This window comes from Squalius cephalus, assembly GCF_949319135.1.
Source record: "Squalius cephalus genome assembly, chromosome: 8".
Taxonomy (NCBI): Eukaryota; Metazoa; Chordata; class Actinopteri; order Cypriniformes; family Leuciscidae; genus Squalius; species Squalius cephalus.
In genome coordinates, this window is record NC_137129.1 from 31859527 (window position 1) to 31875859 (window position 16333).

The following is a 16333-nucleotide window of genomic DNA, read 5'->3' on the forward strand; positions in this document are numbered from 1 at the left end:
AAGAGAAGTTAGATGGTTCTGTACTACAAAATTCATACATTTGTGGGCCACTGTATCTAATGAAACTGTATTTACTGTTTGACAAAATCTGGAGGCTGAAGCAGTAAACACAGAAAGTACTAAAGGAGACAGACTACACAAAGGGGAGACATCTTAAGTGTTAGAAAACTGCATTTCATGCAAGGAAGGCAGGGAGGGTGTGTGTTAGCTCTAGGTTCAGATGTAGGAAACTACGGTGCATGTGAAACCCATGCAGGTCCTAACAGAAGTCACTCTGCAAAGGTGTGATCACAGACACCACCTACCTCTGCCTTCCAGTGCTGACATAGACACATGGAGGAAAGGATGGAAAATGGAAAGATAAAAAAGAGAAAGGTTGGAACAGATGGGAAATACAATGAGAACTGTAAGATAGACAGTGAGAGACAAACAGATATAACAGTGAAATGAGCACAGGTGACACTGTAATAGAGTATTGTATGATGGTGTGAATATAACATTTAAATTGATTTGAATCTTTTAATGGACATTTAAATGTATAAAATGATGACTGAAACTAAATATATTTGTTTCGTTTTAATATTCAATTATGAAGCAACAAATCAAATATGACAGAGCACTGCACTGTATGTGACATAACATCTATATTTAATTGTATTTTGAATGTAATTCCAAGCTATTATTAAAGGGATACTTCACCGATTAGCATTAAGCTTTGTATCAGTACTAGAAACCCGGTAGTATTTTCAAATGACCGTGCTTCCATCCCTCATGTCCTCCTGAGACGAGAGATTTCTGTATTGTGTGTCTGGAAAAAAAACTCAGATGACGCAAAAAATTGTAATTTTGCGCCATCGGAGGCTTTTTTGGCCAGAGGCTAGAGACTACAGCCAGTAGTAGGAGCTAGTTTCGCATGTTTTCAACCCGCCCATAGGGGGATCTCACGATAAAACGGCGTCTTTTCAACTTCGAGTCAACTAGTAGCCTAGTTGCATCATTTCTTCTGATACTGCCCTCTGTAACCAGTAGGCGTGGCTTGGGAGTGGCCTCGTAGGGCAGCGAAGCAAGTGCATTCTGGGAGTTGTTGTCTTTCATCCACATGAGCCAAAAATACATTTTCTAGCTTTTCTCAGTCTAGAAGGCACCAACTTCTAAAATAATTTCACATTTCTACTAGATAAATGACCCAATTTAAATACACATTCATCTTTCCAGCGGTGAAATATCCCTTTAAGCCTGAAACAGCAATGAAACATCACTAACACATCTGCTGAAACCATCATTTTTGCAATTCATTCTTAATAAATCTTTTTAATCTTTAAGGTTGGCATTCTCTGTGCCCAGATTGAAATGAGAGACAGAAAGGCTTTGCTGCTGTCCCAGGTTTCCATCCCAAACGGCACACGAACAACCCACAGCAAAGCCTTTGAGTCGCTGGATCTGAACTGCAGACCACCAAATAAACCCTACGCCTCCTCGGAGGAAGAAAAATCAGCCGAGCACAATTCAAAAAATAACACCGCTTTGGTCAAAATGAAAAGTGCTTAACTATTTTATTTTAATAATTAAATGTAATAATTTTATGATTTTTTTGTTTTGTTTTATTATTATTGTTTTATTTATTTTACTTTTTTAGATGTAGCCTAAACAGGGTTCATACAGATTCTGTGAAATGAAATGACTTTCAAGGACTTTTCAAGCACTACTTCTTTGGATTTCAAGGAATACAATCAACACTTATCAAACAATATCTATATTTTTTTTAGTTTAAATCAAATTACAGATATAAGATATCTGATGTTTCACTTCATAGAGATCAATCCATTGACCAACGCCATCAGGCATGGGAAATTCCCTTAACCATTGAAAGGATATGACAAAGATATCACCATCCTCATTCAAACTGATTTTTTCCCATTAATATATGATTGACCAGAAGAATGAAAGTTCTTTAAATGAAAGTATCATATACTTAATATCATGCTCATAGCTCAATATCTCAGTCAGGCTGCAGCGTTAATTTTGATTGAAAAGATTGATTTAGTGAAAACACTAATTCATAATTCAAGCACTTTTCAAGTACCTCTTCAAAAATATGGCTGTTTTCAAGGGTTTTCCAAGACTTAAATTTCAAAAAGTCAAATTCAAGTACTTCAAGCACTTTGTACGAACCCTGCAGAACATGAAGACAATTTTAAAGATCCACTATGGTTAAAAAAAAAATTCTTGTTAAATATATTTCAACACATTTAGCTTGTGCAAGAGAAAGACACTTTTTACCCATATCCTTGATAAGTGTTTTTGAAACTATTTTTGTTGTTGCTTCATTTTGCTTTAAGTCGAAAAACAAAGGCAAAAGGAAAAGTTTTTTTAATTAGAATTATATATATATATATATATATATATATATATATATATATATATATATATATATATATATATATATATATATATATATATATATATAAAATCACACTTTTGCCTTCACACCTTTTTAAACACAGATTTTAAATGATCCTGCAGTGTGAAATACAAATATACAAATATTTAATGTCTAATATGTGGGTCATAAGAGCTGAATGTATAATAATTAAAATAATTAGAAAATTCTATTTAAAAATGTTTTAGATAGTGTTTTGTTTGACAATTGTTGATGTAATTGTCACTGTACAGTACAATGAAGCATCACTCGTTTTGCTTTCTCTGTTTGTTCTAGGGGTAAAACAGTTGTTTCAAATTGGCGCAACTGCTCGTGGAAGCAGCCAGGACAGGGGGCGCCTGTGGGCCAGACTGTCGGATGAAATACAAGTGGTACCAAGAAAACGATCCGTTTCTTTGGGGATATAAAATGAGACCAGATGTCGATGACTCATCCTCAAACACTCATAAATAAATAAACAGCACCTTTCAGCAGTGCAGTGTACTGGGTGTATACGGGATGATTATTTAACCACCATGATCTCCGCAGAGGTGGCATTCAAGTACAGTACGTTCGCCATATGTTTTCACATACAGGTTAGACAAACAAAAACTGTATATCCCGTTGAAATGATGGCTTTTCTCTCAATTCTCTCTCACACATGCTCCTATCATTTTCACTCTTGCACTTCGTCATACCCTGTTATTTTCCATGTAATGACAGACAAATAACAATGTTTTCTGTGTCGTTTTAGTATGTGCTAATAGTTCCCAATCAAGCAGCTGTTATTAATTATTTGTACAGTAGTTGTCAACTTCAAAACAAGTCCTTGAGATATTCCTTCAATTCATTAATTGATAAAGTGGCCATTGGTCAAACTAGACATTGAGAAACATTACTAATACTAAGTGTATATTTAAAAAAAAAAAAATCCTATACTCTCTAACAATATGTTAATGACCTGAAATCCAATTAAGCAATTTTTTTAAAAATGCTTCATAGATTTTCTTAGTGTGAAGAACATTTAAAAAATCTAAAGAAACATTGCTCCATTATAAAGAACCTTTTGTTCCATGGATATTAAAGCTTCTTCATGGAACAGGAAATGCCAATAAAGAACCTTTATTTTTTAGAGTGTAGAATCAAGCCATTGAGCAAATGATTCACAATATGATTCAATTGAATCTCTGTGACCGTATGATTCTCAAGGACCTTGAGTAATTGTGTACAGCTGGAAACGTTTGCAACTGTTTGAATTTTTTATCTGGATGGTAATACCTTCATCAGATGCTTGTTCACCCATTTTGTGAAGGTCTTTTTCTGTACTCGATCCCGTTCATCTGCAAGACACAAAAAGTTAAAAAAATGTCAGTCAAACGGAATCAAATCAGAGAGGAACACTGGAAACCACTGAATGTTATAGCATACTAATGGAAACTTCTGAATTGATGAGTAGTTCTCTTTATTCTCAGATAATAGTGCTCTATGTGGTTTCACATTGAGAGGATTTTAGAGAAGCAAAGGCTTAGAGGGATTATTCGTTTTTCATCATATTCGCATGCGATCTGTCATTATAGTTTTTCATATACTTTTCATACTTTAAAAACACACTACCAATTAAAAGTTTGGGGTCAGTAATATTTTTTGATAGAAATGAAATATTTAATTCAGCAAAGACACTGAATTTAAATTTACACTTTAACTTTAATCAAAAGTGACAGCAAATACATTTATAATGTTACAAAAGATTTCTATTTCAAATATATTCATCAAAGAATCCTGAAAAAAAGTATCACAGTTTGAACACCTAATCAGCATATTAGAATTATTTCTGAAGGATCATGTGACACTGAAGACTGGAGTAAAGATGCAGAAAATTCAGCATTGCCATCACATAAATTACCCTTTAAAATATATTAAAGTAGAAAAAAGTCATTTTGATTTGTAATCAAACCCGAATTGTGCCAAAATTGTGCCAAATGCCAAATTGCAGTGTTCTCAGTGGTAGCCTATTTAATCACCCAAAATTGTGCATTGTGAATGGGTCCACCCTATGAACATGCATATCTTAGAGATACCACAGTGTAAATTAGTGGTCTATATTTGCTTGTTTGAGCACTTCAAAAATTGCACTGTGAAAGTGAACGGAGTGAATGATTTTTAGCTCTTTTAATTGTAGCTGATTGAACTTAATTTAAAAGTTGTTCAGTTCTTTTTTTTATTTTCTTCACTTGAGTTCAGACATTTGCAGGTCTTAGTGACTAGTGATTCACTAATAGCAAAATAAATAAGCGCAAGATGAATCACACTTTGAAACTGTGGTGTTTTATGTGCACTGAAAAAAGAAGAGCAGGCGAAAGAGGAGAATATAGACGCGGTCATGGCTAGGGAAGACTAAGAAGGCCAACTTGGCATGCCAATTTTGCAAATGGAGCTTGAGGTAAGTAGTTTTAAGTTTTAGTGCCATTTCATGTTGCATTTTTATTGGCTAGTCAGTAGACATAGGTCATCATGCTATGTCAGAAAAATATCGCAGGATATCTTTGGTCACAAGACCATGACAATGGCCGTCTTTGAACCTCTCTCACTGTCCGACGTAGGACCACCGTTTAGGAGCCACTACCACAGAAATTGCCACGATTGGTCATCTTTTGTTTGGGACATCCTAAAATCTTACAATGTGTACCGGGAATAAGATGCTTCTGAGAAACCCATGACTGACCTCAAATAAGGTTTTACCGGCACTGTTTTACTATTTTATTTGCTCCTCAATTTGTTTAGAAGCTTTCAAATGTTCCGCATTTACCTTCATCTTGAATTACCATCATCAATGTCATTAAACATTTATTTGGAAACTTGCTTCAAGGTGTGCTAAAGGAATGAGATGTTCCAGAAGTAATCTAATGGGTTTCACAATGATCTTGAGAAAATGCATCATGACATGATATAAGAGAGCGATTCTATAAAACCAGCATAAATGCCATTTTCAGGTTCCTTTCTGACTATCTGATGTTACGCTTGAGCTAGCATGAAAGCAATAAGAGAAAACAGGAGTGGAGCTGTTTGGAAAAGAACACAGGAAGCACATCAGCTCGCTGTCACAAGATAAAGCACCAAGACTGAGGATGTTTCTGATGGCCAGCAAGCGTGACTGAAATTCTTGTGATACGACCTCCAAAATTCTGTTTATCATCAAAACACTACAAGATAACATAATGCAGGACAACTAGCTGTATCAAAACAGCTGCGGGGCATTGGATGCATGTTGTTGTTCTGTCATTCTGTTGCCATGGCGACAACGCCAGTTGGCATCACTATATCACTTCCTGTTTCTCAAAACTCGTGCTGTCACGAAAACCAATTCCTGTGAAAGCATAATGACTCATTGTATTAAGTCCTTTATGAAACAATACACATCTATCTAAATCACAACTGAGGAACCATTACATTTTTATATATTGCACTGCATAAAATGCATAAACATTTTGATAACCCCAAAACATTCAGAAGCATGTGGAGACATGAAACGAAGACACAGGTGGTGCTTTTTACTGCAGTCTTGAGCATCTGTAAGTCTAAGTGATAATTTCCATCAGTGAGCTGGTCTGAGAACAGCTCTAAGACGTGTGTGAATGGTTGCACAGGTCAGAGGCCAGATCAGGGTGGCACTTTAAATTCCAAGCAAAACTTCAACAGACATGTAGAGCCTCATTGAAAGGTAACTAACTGAAAGGTAACACCTTACATGCATATCCGACATAAAAGCCTTAAGTTTAGGTTTTCAAGCTTTCAAGGTCTGACAAGGAGAAACATAAGATCTGAGGGAAGACGCATTCCTCTGCACAGCAGCTTGAATTTGACACTCGTAAAACTGAAAGCGTAGCTTGAGGGAATAGGGAGTTTTACTGTATGAAGTAATAAGTCAGTGTAAATTATAGTCAGAAATAAATCAAGAACAACATATACAATGTTTGAGCTGTGCTGTACCAAACCTGTGACCTCTTTTCTAACATGCCAATCGTGTGCACACGGGACCACAACCCAGATTTGGGATACGCCTTTGCAATGGGCCCCTCCTTTTGGAGCCCCAAAACATCCATTTGATATCTTTCCCGTCTTATCATTAGTTGGAAAGATTACAAGTACTTTTCACCAGTCCATGGAGAGCCAATTATGATGCAGAATTATAACTTGATCGCATAATGTTAAAATAACTAAAGGAACCTCAAATGTGTGCAAATTATAAAAATAGTCCTTTTAGCTCCAAATTACATGTTACGACTGCAGATGTTAACATTATACTGCAGGACGAATCAAGCAAAGATTAAATAGGGTATCAAAAATAGATTTAGTGTCTAATAGCTAGCATGGATGAATGAAGAATCAAACGAAGAATTTCCGCAGTACCTTTTCTTTCATCCATGGCCCTGAGCATCCCCTGGTAAGGACTTTCCTCTGAGAAGACCACGTCACTGCCGACGCTGTCAGTGGAGTACGATCTGTACCCTTGATATACAGCCATTCCTGTACTTCAGTTATTTCAGTAAAGCCACAGTTTCACACTTTCTACCGATCTGTTTAAACCACCTGGACAGTTTCTTTTCATCCAGTCTGGCGTTTCAAAAAGCAAAAGAGAAGACCCATGCAGTCGAGTGGGTGTGTTCCAAGCCTGCTCGATTCGCCCTCCCTTTTCTCACTTTTCTTCCCCTCCAGTTCTGTTCCTCTCTCTCCCTCGGCTTTCTTTTTCCACACTTCTAGCTAAATACCTGTCTTTAGGCTATACATACAAAAGCCGTTCTCTTTTTTGGATGGGGGCCTCTAATTTTGTGGTTGAAAAAAGTGTGAACGCGCACAAAAAACCCATTGTGGCTGACCACATGTTGAAGGTGTACAGCTGAGGAAATGACATGACAAACAGCAAAAAGTTAGTGCAAAAAGAAAACCACAGCAGAGAATATGATTTATCGTTCTTTTTTAAATACTATACGTAAACTTCTGCTCAGAAGCACAAAAGCCGCGCATTTCTTGCATACTTCGAAAATAGTTAACAGTTACCACAGCTCACATCTGCAAACACAAGAGAAGCAGATGCCCTGGGAATGTGACCAGTGAAAAGTCTGAACACAGTAAATTGTCTGTAAACTAAAAGCCAATCAGAACATATTTGATGTTTAATATACAGAATTGTGGACTAATCAGATGTCACTGTGGGCGGAGTGGTTTCCAAGCTACTTTTTGACTTTGACATGGACTCGTTGGGGTAAAAACTTGGTATAAAAGCAAGTTATTTTACTGTACAAGCTACTTCAGTAGCAAGCAATGGAAATAAGTCGCCATGTAATGTACCAAGGGAAAATCAAGGCGAGGGTCTGTTTCCATCTGGGTATTCCATCTGTTTGGGATGGGGAGGAGGGAGTTGGTGTTCCACCAACCGGGAAACCCCACTCATAAGGGAAAATGTGACTAATTTCAGGAGTCGCACAGAAAGGCTCTTGTAGTCTCAAGTAGGAGGTTCAGATTTTCAGTGTCAGGAGTCGCTGATGCTCTTTGATTGATGTAGATAGTTACAACAAAGACATTATTTCATGCAGTCCTGCCAAAGTCATCCTAGACAGGCAAAAATGCGGCTGAACACAAGAGAACCCCTGTGCGTGTGTGGTTGCAATAAAGGCATCTCCTAAAGGCAGCGTTTGAAACGAGCGTGTGAATACAAACAGATGATGCAAAGATTCAAAGAGTCTCTCTGTCTCTCTTTGGACCATGGACAATGGACCTCTACTATCAGCAGCACAAAAAATGACAAGCAAGTCACTTCTTTGAAGTGTGTGCATGTGCATATACTGGAAGGAGTGAGAGGAGTCATATTCCTGAGTGCACAGGTGTGACTGGAACCCTAACCTCACAGACAATCTCAATGTTTTGAAAAAAAAAGGATGGCAGGCGGATCGCAGGTAGGAATGGAGGATTCTTTGCATTGCAGCTCGGGGCCGTGGCCTGTTTAGGCTTGAGCTGGAAGACCTGCAGCGATTACCCATCTGCCTTGACTGAAGACAACGCTAACAAGAGCCACTAGCAGTGTTTTCTATGTTTACAGCAACACAACAAATGTAATGAGATGAGTTAAAATATGAAACGCAACTTAATGCAAAGACTGTAAATAACACATCTGCACAGTAAATAACTGAATCCGGTGAATGAACTCACAAAGTAAGTCAGAGCTTTTTACCGAATTACTGAAATCTGACTCAGTTTATCATTATTTTTGTTCCAATGGAAATTAATCAAAAATTTTACTGTATATTTAAGGTTTGTGAGAATTGTATCAGTGTTTTGAATATAAAAAGAGAGTAATTAATTAAAATAGTATTTTAGTTAATTATATATATATTAAAAAAATAAGAATTCTGGAAAAATGGCCTTGAGTTATAAATCAGTTAGTGTCAGAATCACTTGTAAACATCCAAGAAACTGTTGTACATAAACAGTAAAAAAAAACCTGTGTGTGTAATAAAACTATCTATTCTGCTTTAAAGAATAATCAAACAATCTTGAGGATGCTCAGAATAAATTTTATAAAAGTATTTTAGCACCATTTAAAAGTAATTTGTCCTCGGGTTAATTCCTTAGTCCTTATGTAAGTCACATAATACCTCTTGAGGAGTAAGAAAGAGATAACGTGTATGCACAGGTACCCGGCATCACAAGTTCAGCACTGTTTGATAGCACCATAACAAAACACACAGACCAGATACACACTTAATCCTTTATAAAAACATACTGATAACACAGGGCAACCCCTTCAGATTATGTGTGTGATGCAATGTAAAGAGAAAAAGGGCGCAGTGTTTGAAAATTTGACAGTTTTACGAAGGGTGCCAGATTCTGCAGACATTGGAATTTGATTTTCTCTGAAGTGTCCTTAGGGCAGACAGGACAATGTTTACTTATGCTATTCATTTCTATACTAAGAAAACTCTGATACGCACAATACAAACTGATGCGTTTTCAACTGATAAAAATGTGGTAATGTAGTTCTTAAATATTTGATCACAACTTAATTTTATTTTGTGCAATCAAATTTACAAAATGTAAGTTAAATAATAATAATTTAATCATTAAAGCTGCAAGCAGCGATGAAAAGGGCCCTCGCACCCGTGCCACCGCCACCCGGCGCCTTTAGGAAAACAGAGCACGGTGGGCAGTATGTAAATATAGGAGGACTATGTTAAGGTAATTTGTATTTGCCACACTTCCTGCTACCGGCAGGTGGCGCTATTACTATAGCCGAATATGAGCATGGTCATGTGTTCAGGACAGGACTCTTATCAAACAAGTGAAGTTAGGGGCAGATTGGACATTGTATGCCTGAGTTACTGCAGGCTGTGTGTGGTTGCCTAGCAACATCGGAACTACAAGCAATTTTAATAGAACTTATCTGATGCTGCATATATCACCCAAAGGCTGAAATTGGGTGTGCACATCTACATTTGTCAGGCCGCTGAGGACACGCCATTCGACGAAAACTCAAGATCTTTGCAATTTAATGTCGCAAAGGCATTAAGATTACACTCACCAAATTTGAAGAGGATCAGATCAAAACTGCAGGAGGAGTTCATTAAAGTACAATGTCTGGAAATGGCAAAAACTGCACAAAATCTGAGAAGAAGTTCAAAATAGCTGACTTCCTGTTGTGTTTAGGGCTAGCCTATGCTCCAAGAGACTTTTTTGTAGGTATTGGGTCATTGTATGTACCAAATTTCATACCTGTACGTGAAACGTAGAGCCGGGGCAAAATGTAGGGGCAATAATTGAGCCATTTTGCCCCACACAATTCTGAAACCCATATCACACGTAAATTTTCACCACTTCTGAAGCGTGTGCAAAGTTTCATGAGTTTTCGAGCATGTTAAGGCCCTCTAAAAAGCGATTCACTTTGGAGAAGAAGAAGCGGAAGAAGAATAATAATAAATGGAGCAGAAACAATAGGGTCCTCTCACCATCGGTGCTCGGGCCCTAATTACAAATTAATCATAATAATTGACCAGATTTAATTAAATTCATTGACCAGATAAATCCCAGACCTACATCTACATGGGTATTAAATAAATATAAAATAAATAAATTATCATATAAATTAATGCTACTAATTGAAATTAATAATTAAAAAATATATACTTTTAAGTATAAACTTTTTCTTTGCACAGCCGTTCATATTTCAAATTAGATTACTCTGTTAGTTTTTAAATAGTTGAAATACTGTCAACTGTCAAGTTTTTTATAAAATAATTTTAGAAAAAAAAAATCTAAAACAAAAACTCATGACTAACAATTACTTTTAAAATACAGGTTCACATCGACAACCCCTCCTCCAACAGCCAGTCAGACGTGTGAAAACGTGCTAGTTATAATTCATAAACAAGGCTGGAATGCTAGCAAAAGATGTTCTGGTCAGCCTTCATACTCTCTCAAGCATTCACACTTGCATAATAGGCCCTGATTTATGATATATAAAATAGAGTCTGGAAATCTTACTGAATAGATTTTATTGGACGGACTTTGAAGGGTGAGGAGAAAATAAAAATAAAACTGAGAAAAAAAGAACAGCATGAAAAGGAATGCTTTGGGAAAGGTTTGGGACGCCTAATAAAATGTCTCCCTCTAGTGGCCACTGTTCCAGTTGGATAGAGCAAAGACAATTAAACCACTTTATCACTTAATTAATGAGGTAAGGACAAGCACCATAAGTCATGTATCATTTTCACATATTTCTCTTTGTACACTGGTGTTCCTCACAGCTGGTAGCCATGTCTTAACTTTTTTCAGGCAGTCACTTAGTTTCAGTGGAAAATGAAAGCTGACCGGTTACCAAGGCAACAGACCCAAACATACAGAAGCTGTGAGTTAAGAACAACCCGCCAATATTTTTAGAGTGACTGCGGTTTTGGTCCAGTGAGGCACACTTTTCCAAAGGAAGGAGATGCTGAGATGCAATACGCATATGTTTATAGTTAGTGAAACAACTCTAAGTACTTCCAGAACCCATAAGGATAAAGAAATATATACACTACCAGTCAAATGTTTAGAATAAGTACAATTTTGAAATGTTTTTTTTTTTATAGAAGACTCTCATGCTCACCAAGGCTGTATCATATGTCACATGACCCCTCTTAAATCATTCTAATATGCTGATTTGCTGCTCAGTTATTATCATAAGATATTATCATATCATAATTTAATGCATCCTTGCTGAATAAAAGAACACTGTAAAAAAAGTTTTACATTTTTTCTATGTAAAGTGGCTCAGATAACATAATATTTAGTTTCTGATGATTAAACCAATTTCCTTCATTGTATTAACTAATTTTTATTTATTTATTTCAAATAACTTAAAATTAAGGCAACCAGGTTACTTACTTTTTTAAGTTCAACCAACAATATTTAGGTGTTTTTTTTTTTTAAATAACTTCCTTACACCAAAGCTTTGAATGATAGACTAGTGTATCATGGTTACAAAAAACTAAAAAAAGCAGCAAAAACTGATTTCAACATTGATAATAAGAAGATATGTATCTTGAGCATTAAATCAGCATATTATAATGATTTCTGAAAGATCATGTGACACTGAAGACTGTAACTATGCTGAAAATTCAGCGTTGCCATAACAGGAATATATTACATTTTAAAATATATTCGAATAGAAAGAGTTCTTTTCAATTGTAATAATAGTACCATTTATATTATATTACTACATAATATTTTTACTGTATTTTTAATCAAATAAATGCAGCCTTGGTGAGCATAAGAGACTTCTTTCAAAACATTTAAAATATCTGTATTAGCCTATAGGTATATACACACAGTTGTAATTTGTATATTTTGTATAAATAAAAATCGTTATATACATACAATTATATATCTTATCATAATTTATAATCACTTATACACTTCATTATAGACCTACATTGACATTTTTTCAGCAGTAAGGTTTTAATTTAAAATGTGTGTGTGTATATATATATATATATATATATATATATATATATATATATATATATATATAACTATGTCTACTGTATGTTATGTTAATGAATTTTACTTGCACAATTATAGACCGCTCACATATGCAGAACCGCTGTAATATTCTGGTTCCATGTATATTCTAATATTAGGCGTCCTATAAAAGGAAAATAAATGCTAGAAGGAAATGTTTAAAGTTGTTTTAGTAAGTGTTATAGACTGCAAGACACTGTCATTGACACTGTCCTGTCATTACCAACCGTCACGTCAACTATGCCATGAAAATGTTTTCATAGTAGGCTAAACATGTTTGAGCACGTCATCGAACCCCCCCAACCCCCACCAAAAAAACAAAAACAAAACATAAATACAGAGTAGGCTACCTTACATGTAGGACGAAACATAAGAACGTTTATAAGATTGGCACAATACAGGTTAACTACCCCCCCCCCCCCCCCCACCAACTAAACAACACATGCGCGCGCGCACCCACACACACAGACAGTTATCGCCCCCCTCGATCGAACTCCTCCTATTCGCCTGATGCATTCGGCAAAAATCGGAGCCTCAGCACATACCTGCGCAGCACATGCGGCTGTACAAATGCGGTCCGACTTCACCGCAGCTCATCTCGTGAATATAGTTCCCGCGTCCGTAAATCACATCCAGGCTGAATATAGCGAGACACGGCGGAGCTGCCGTGGAAGTGTCACCCGCGCCAGCCATGTTCACAGAGGAAAAAACTGTTGCGCTCCCTGACACTCTGTGGTTTAGTTTAGTTCCCCAAACTCTGTATCAGCGGCACACGTTTGGATACATTTGTTTTGGGACTGAAAAACGAAGGGGCGTCTCACTGGGAAAGCAGTGAAAGCTTTACCTCAATACTAGCCCAACCCATCGCAATGTTTGAAGCTGCGCTCATTCTGCTCGAGCTCCGGGACAAACTCTTCTCCCGGACTGCCATTGAAATGTGATTCCTCCTCCCAAATGGGCTATTCGCCGCTGTTACTGATTAAGGGAAAGTTTTTTTTTTTTTTCTTCTAAAACATTTCACTTATGCGTCTTTTCCCAGATATTGCTTAACACATCCTGAAACCGTGTGTGAAAGGAGAACCAGATTGTTTATCTGATTAGAAGTAGCCTTAAGTAGGCTAGCCTACTCTTATTTTGAGACAGGCTAAGAATATCATAAAACATATAGATAATTTTATCAGGCTTCGTATTATAGCTGCTTTAAACCTATAAGCACTCTCGAGGTCTTAAAACAAGTAAAACCACAAATGTTAGCTACGTTAAAATTAGCCAGAGCGTTAGGCTACTAAATAGCTCACGAAATAAAGTCACGTTTGTAGAGGAGGTAACTATAGCAACAGTAGCCTACGCCTCTCGAGCGATTTCCATTAGGTGTCAGACTGAAAGCCACAAATTATCAATTTGTTACAGACTTCACTGTGTTTAAAACTTTTTAACATGTCTAACACGTTGACGGTTAAATATAGGCTTAGTAAACATAAAATTAGGCTAGTTTGCTTGAGGCGACAACAGTCTTTTGGTAGCACGAAAGTAACCTCAGCGCTCCGAATAAAATAGGCTTCAAAAAACATATAGGCTACACAAAGTCGACTCTCATGAAAGTCATTGTGGAATTCCAACACTGGTGATATAGGGTTGTTAGGCAACATGTGTCATAAATTCACCAGAAAAACGTCCTGATACGTAGGCTACACGATCAGCAGTTGCACAATTTAAGATTGCAGGTAAATGTCTTAGTAAATTTGATCATAAATCACTTTTAAAACCAAGGTGATTTACAGCCGAGATAAAAACAGCAATACAAAGAGAAGAAACAAGGCATATATACAACAAATAGGTAAAAATACAATAGGGGGTATATTTAGAATAAACTTAAACTAATAATAAAAACAATGGCAGAGCATCAAGACAAAAGGGGAGCATTTAAACTGGATTTAAAAACAGTAACGGAGAGCTTTTTATTGCTGCTATATTTTGTTTTTCGTTTCCTGTTTCAACTGTGAGGTAGTGTGAGTGATATTCAAAGGCTGGAGTGCAGGTTATTCAATATTTGAATAGGGATGCAAACAAAGGCGGTGTCAGTACAGGTGGGACATGTTGAGCTGGCGATACACTCATGCTCAATATGTTCTCCCAACTACACTTCCAATTTACAGCTTTCACAATTCAATTTTTTTCATAAATGCTCACAAAAGAACAATCTCACCTTTTCTTCTTTCCTCTAGCATCCTCACTCAGATATACAACAATTTTATTTCAATCTGCATTGAAATGTGTTGTGAAGAGCTATGGTATACAGTGAGACTTGACTTATAAAAGCCAGTAAAAATGAATTATATCATGCATTTAATGAAAAAAAGATGAATGGGGTGGATAACAAAACAGACTTTGACTCAAACCAAACGCTTTCAGAATCACGAAGACGATTCGTGATGTTTGTGAGTCATTCAACATAAGAACTTCATTTGAGGGGAATTCTTTATAGTTGACGCGTTCAGAAAATCTGACTCACTACACCACACTGCATCTGCAACCAGGACTATGAGCATCTCTGGTCAAGTGTAAATAAAATCACCAGTACATTCTTGCAATTCACACAGTACGATCTTACAGTGAAAAATACATCAAGTTTCGTTTTCACATCCCAGACTTATTTCACCGAAAACATTTGGACTACACAACTGCATATAACCTACTAAATGTCCCAAATGGTAAATCTATTTCACACTGCAGATGAACAATGCAACAAAAGGTAAGCAGATGATGAGCCAGATGTGCCAGATTTTTCCAGCAATACAAGACTTTTATCCTTTAATTTTTAAAAAAAAAACTGTTTCATACAGGTCTATTTAAGCTAACGTTAATGTTCCTGCATGTTTTTCTACCTGCTTCACGGCTGTATGCAAATCATGGTGCTTTATCTTCCGAAGAGATGTTATCTAATAATCAGAGTTTATGGGATACTGAGAAATATCAGTTTTTTGTGAAGCTCAGGGAAATATTCTTCATAACTATTAAATGTGTGGTCAATGGAAAAAATACAATGGCATCATCAAAGGGTCAAGTCTCTCCAAAAGACTTCCTTTGTAAAATAAAAAGCACAGAAACACTGCATGTTTATAATGATAAGCTTCAACAATCTCTTCCTTATGAGGTCTAATTAAAGGGATACTTCACCTCTGGGAAGATGAATGTGTATTTAAAATAGGTCATTTAAGTAGAAGAAATGTGAAGAAATTTTTGAATTTGGAGCTTTCTAGACTGAGAAAAGCCAGAAAATGTATTTTTGGCTTATGTGGATGAAAGACAACAACTACCAGAATGCACTTGCTTCGCTGCCCTAGGAGGCCACGCCTACCGGTAAGAGTGCGTAGTTGAAAACAACAAGGCTAGCCTACGTGATGAGTTTGCCAGTGATTTAGAGATGGGCCAAAATGTCCGGGATTCGGCTTTTGCGTTCTACAGTCGCCATTCATTATGTTTACTGTGGCGAGCAGGACGAGGCTGACGGCCGCGGGAGAACGGCGCGAGGCCGGTGGCGTCATTACTGAGACGCGCCGGGTATCTCATCTCTCACGGAGGTGCGGGAATTTTCTTAGCAATGGTAAAACGCACATCAACCGATCACTTGTTTAGCGTTCATGTAAACACTACATTCACATTCACCAATCGGAATGAATTCTGTTAGATTGAAACAAAAGGTGCATGTGCATGTAAACAATGAATGGCGACCGCAGAAATCAAAAGCTGAATCCCGTACATTTTGAATGATCTCGCCCGCCGGACAAGTCCAGGAAAAGGAGGATGTTGTTGTTTACCCCTACTTACTCAGCTTTCTCCTACTATTCAGCTTTCTCCACAGAA

The 16333-nt window shown here is 36.8% G+C and overlaps 1 protein-coding gene across 14 annotated transcripts in view; it reads right to left on the reverse strand.

Moving 5' to 3' along the window:
* Window positions 1-16333, reverse strand: part of pleca (plectin a) — an 89954-nt gene that overhangs the window by 36270 nt on the left and 37351 nt on the right. For 7 of the 14 annotated variants that reach the window (XM_079878480.1, XM_079878470.1, XM_079878468.1 and 4 more), the window contains exon 2: window positions 3698-3759. In XM_079878480.1, coding sequence (XP_079734606.1) covers window positions 3698-3759 — 62 coding nt within the window. Of the gene's footprint in view, window positions 1-305; window positions 321-3697; window positions 3760-6826; window positions 7036-13014; window positions 13333-16333 lie in introns of those variants that run through there. The other 7 variants (XM_079878481.1, XM_079878478.1, XM_079878466.1 and 4 more) reach the window with 6 other exon arrangements.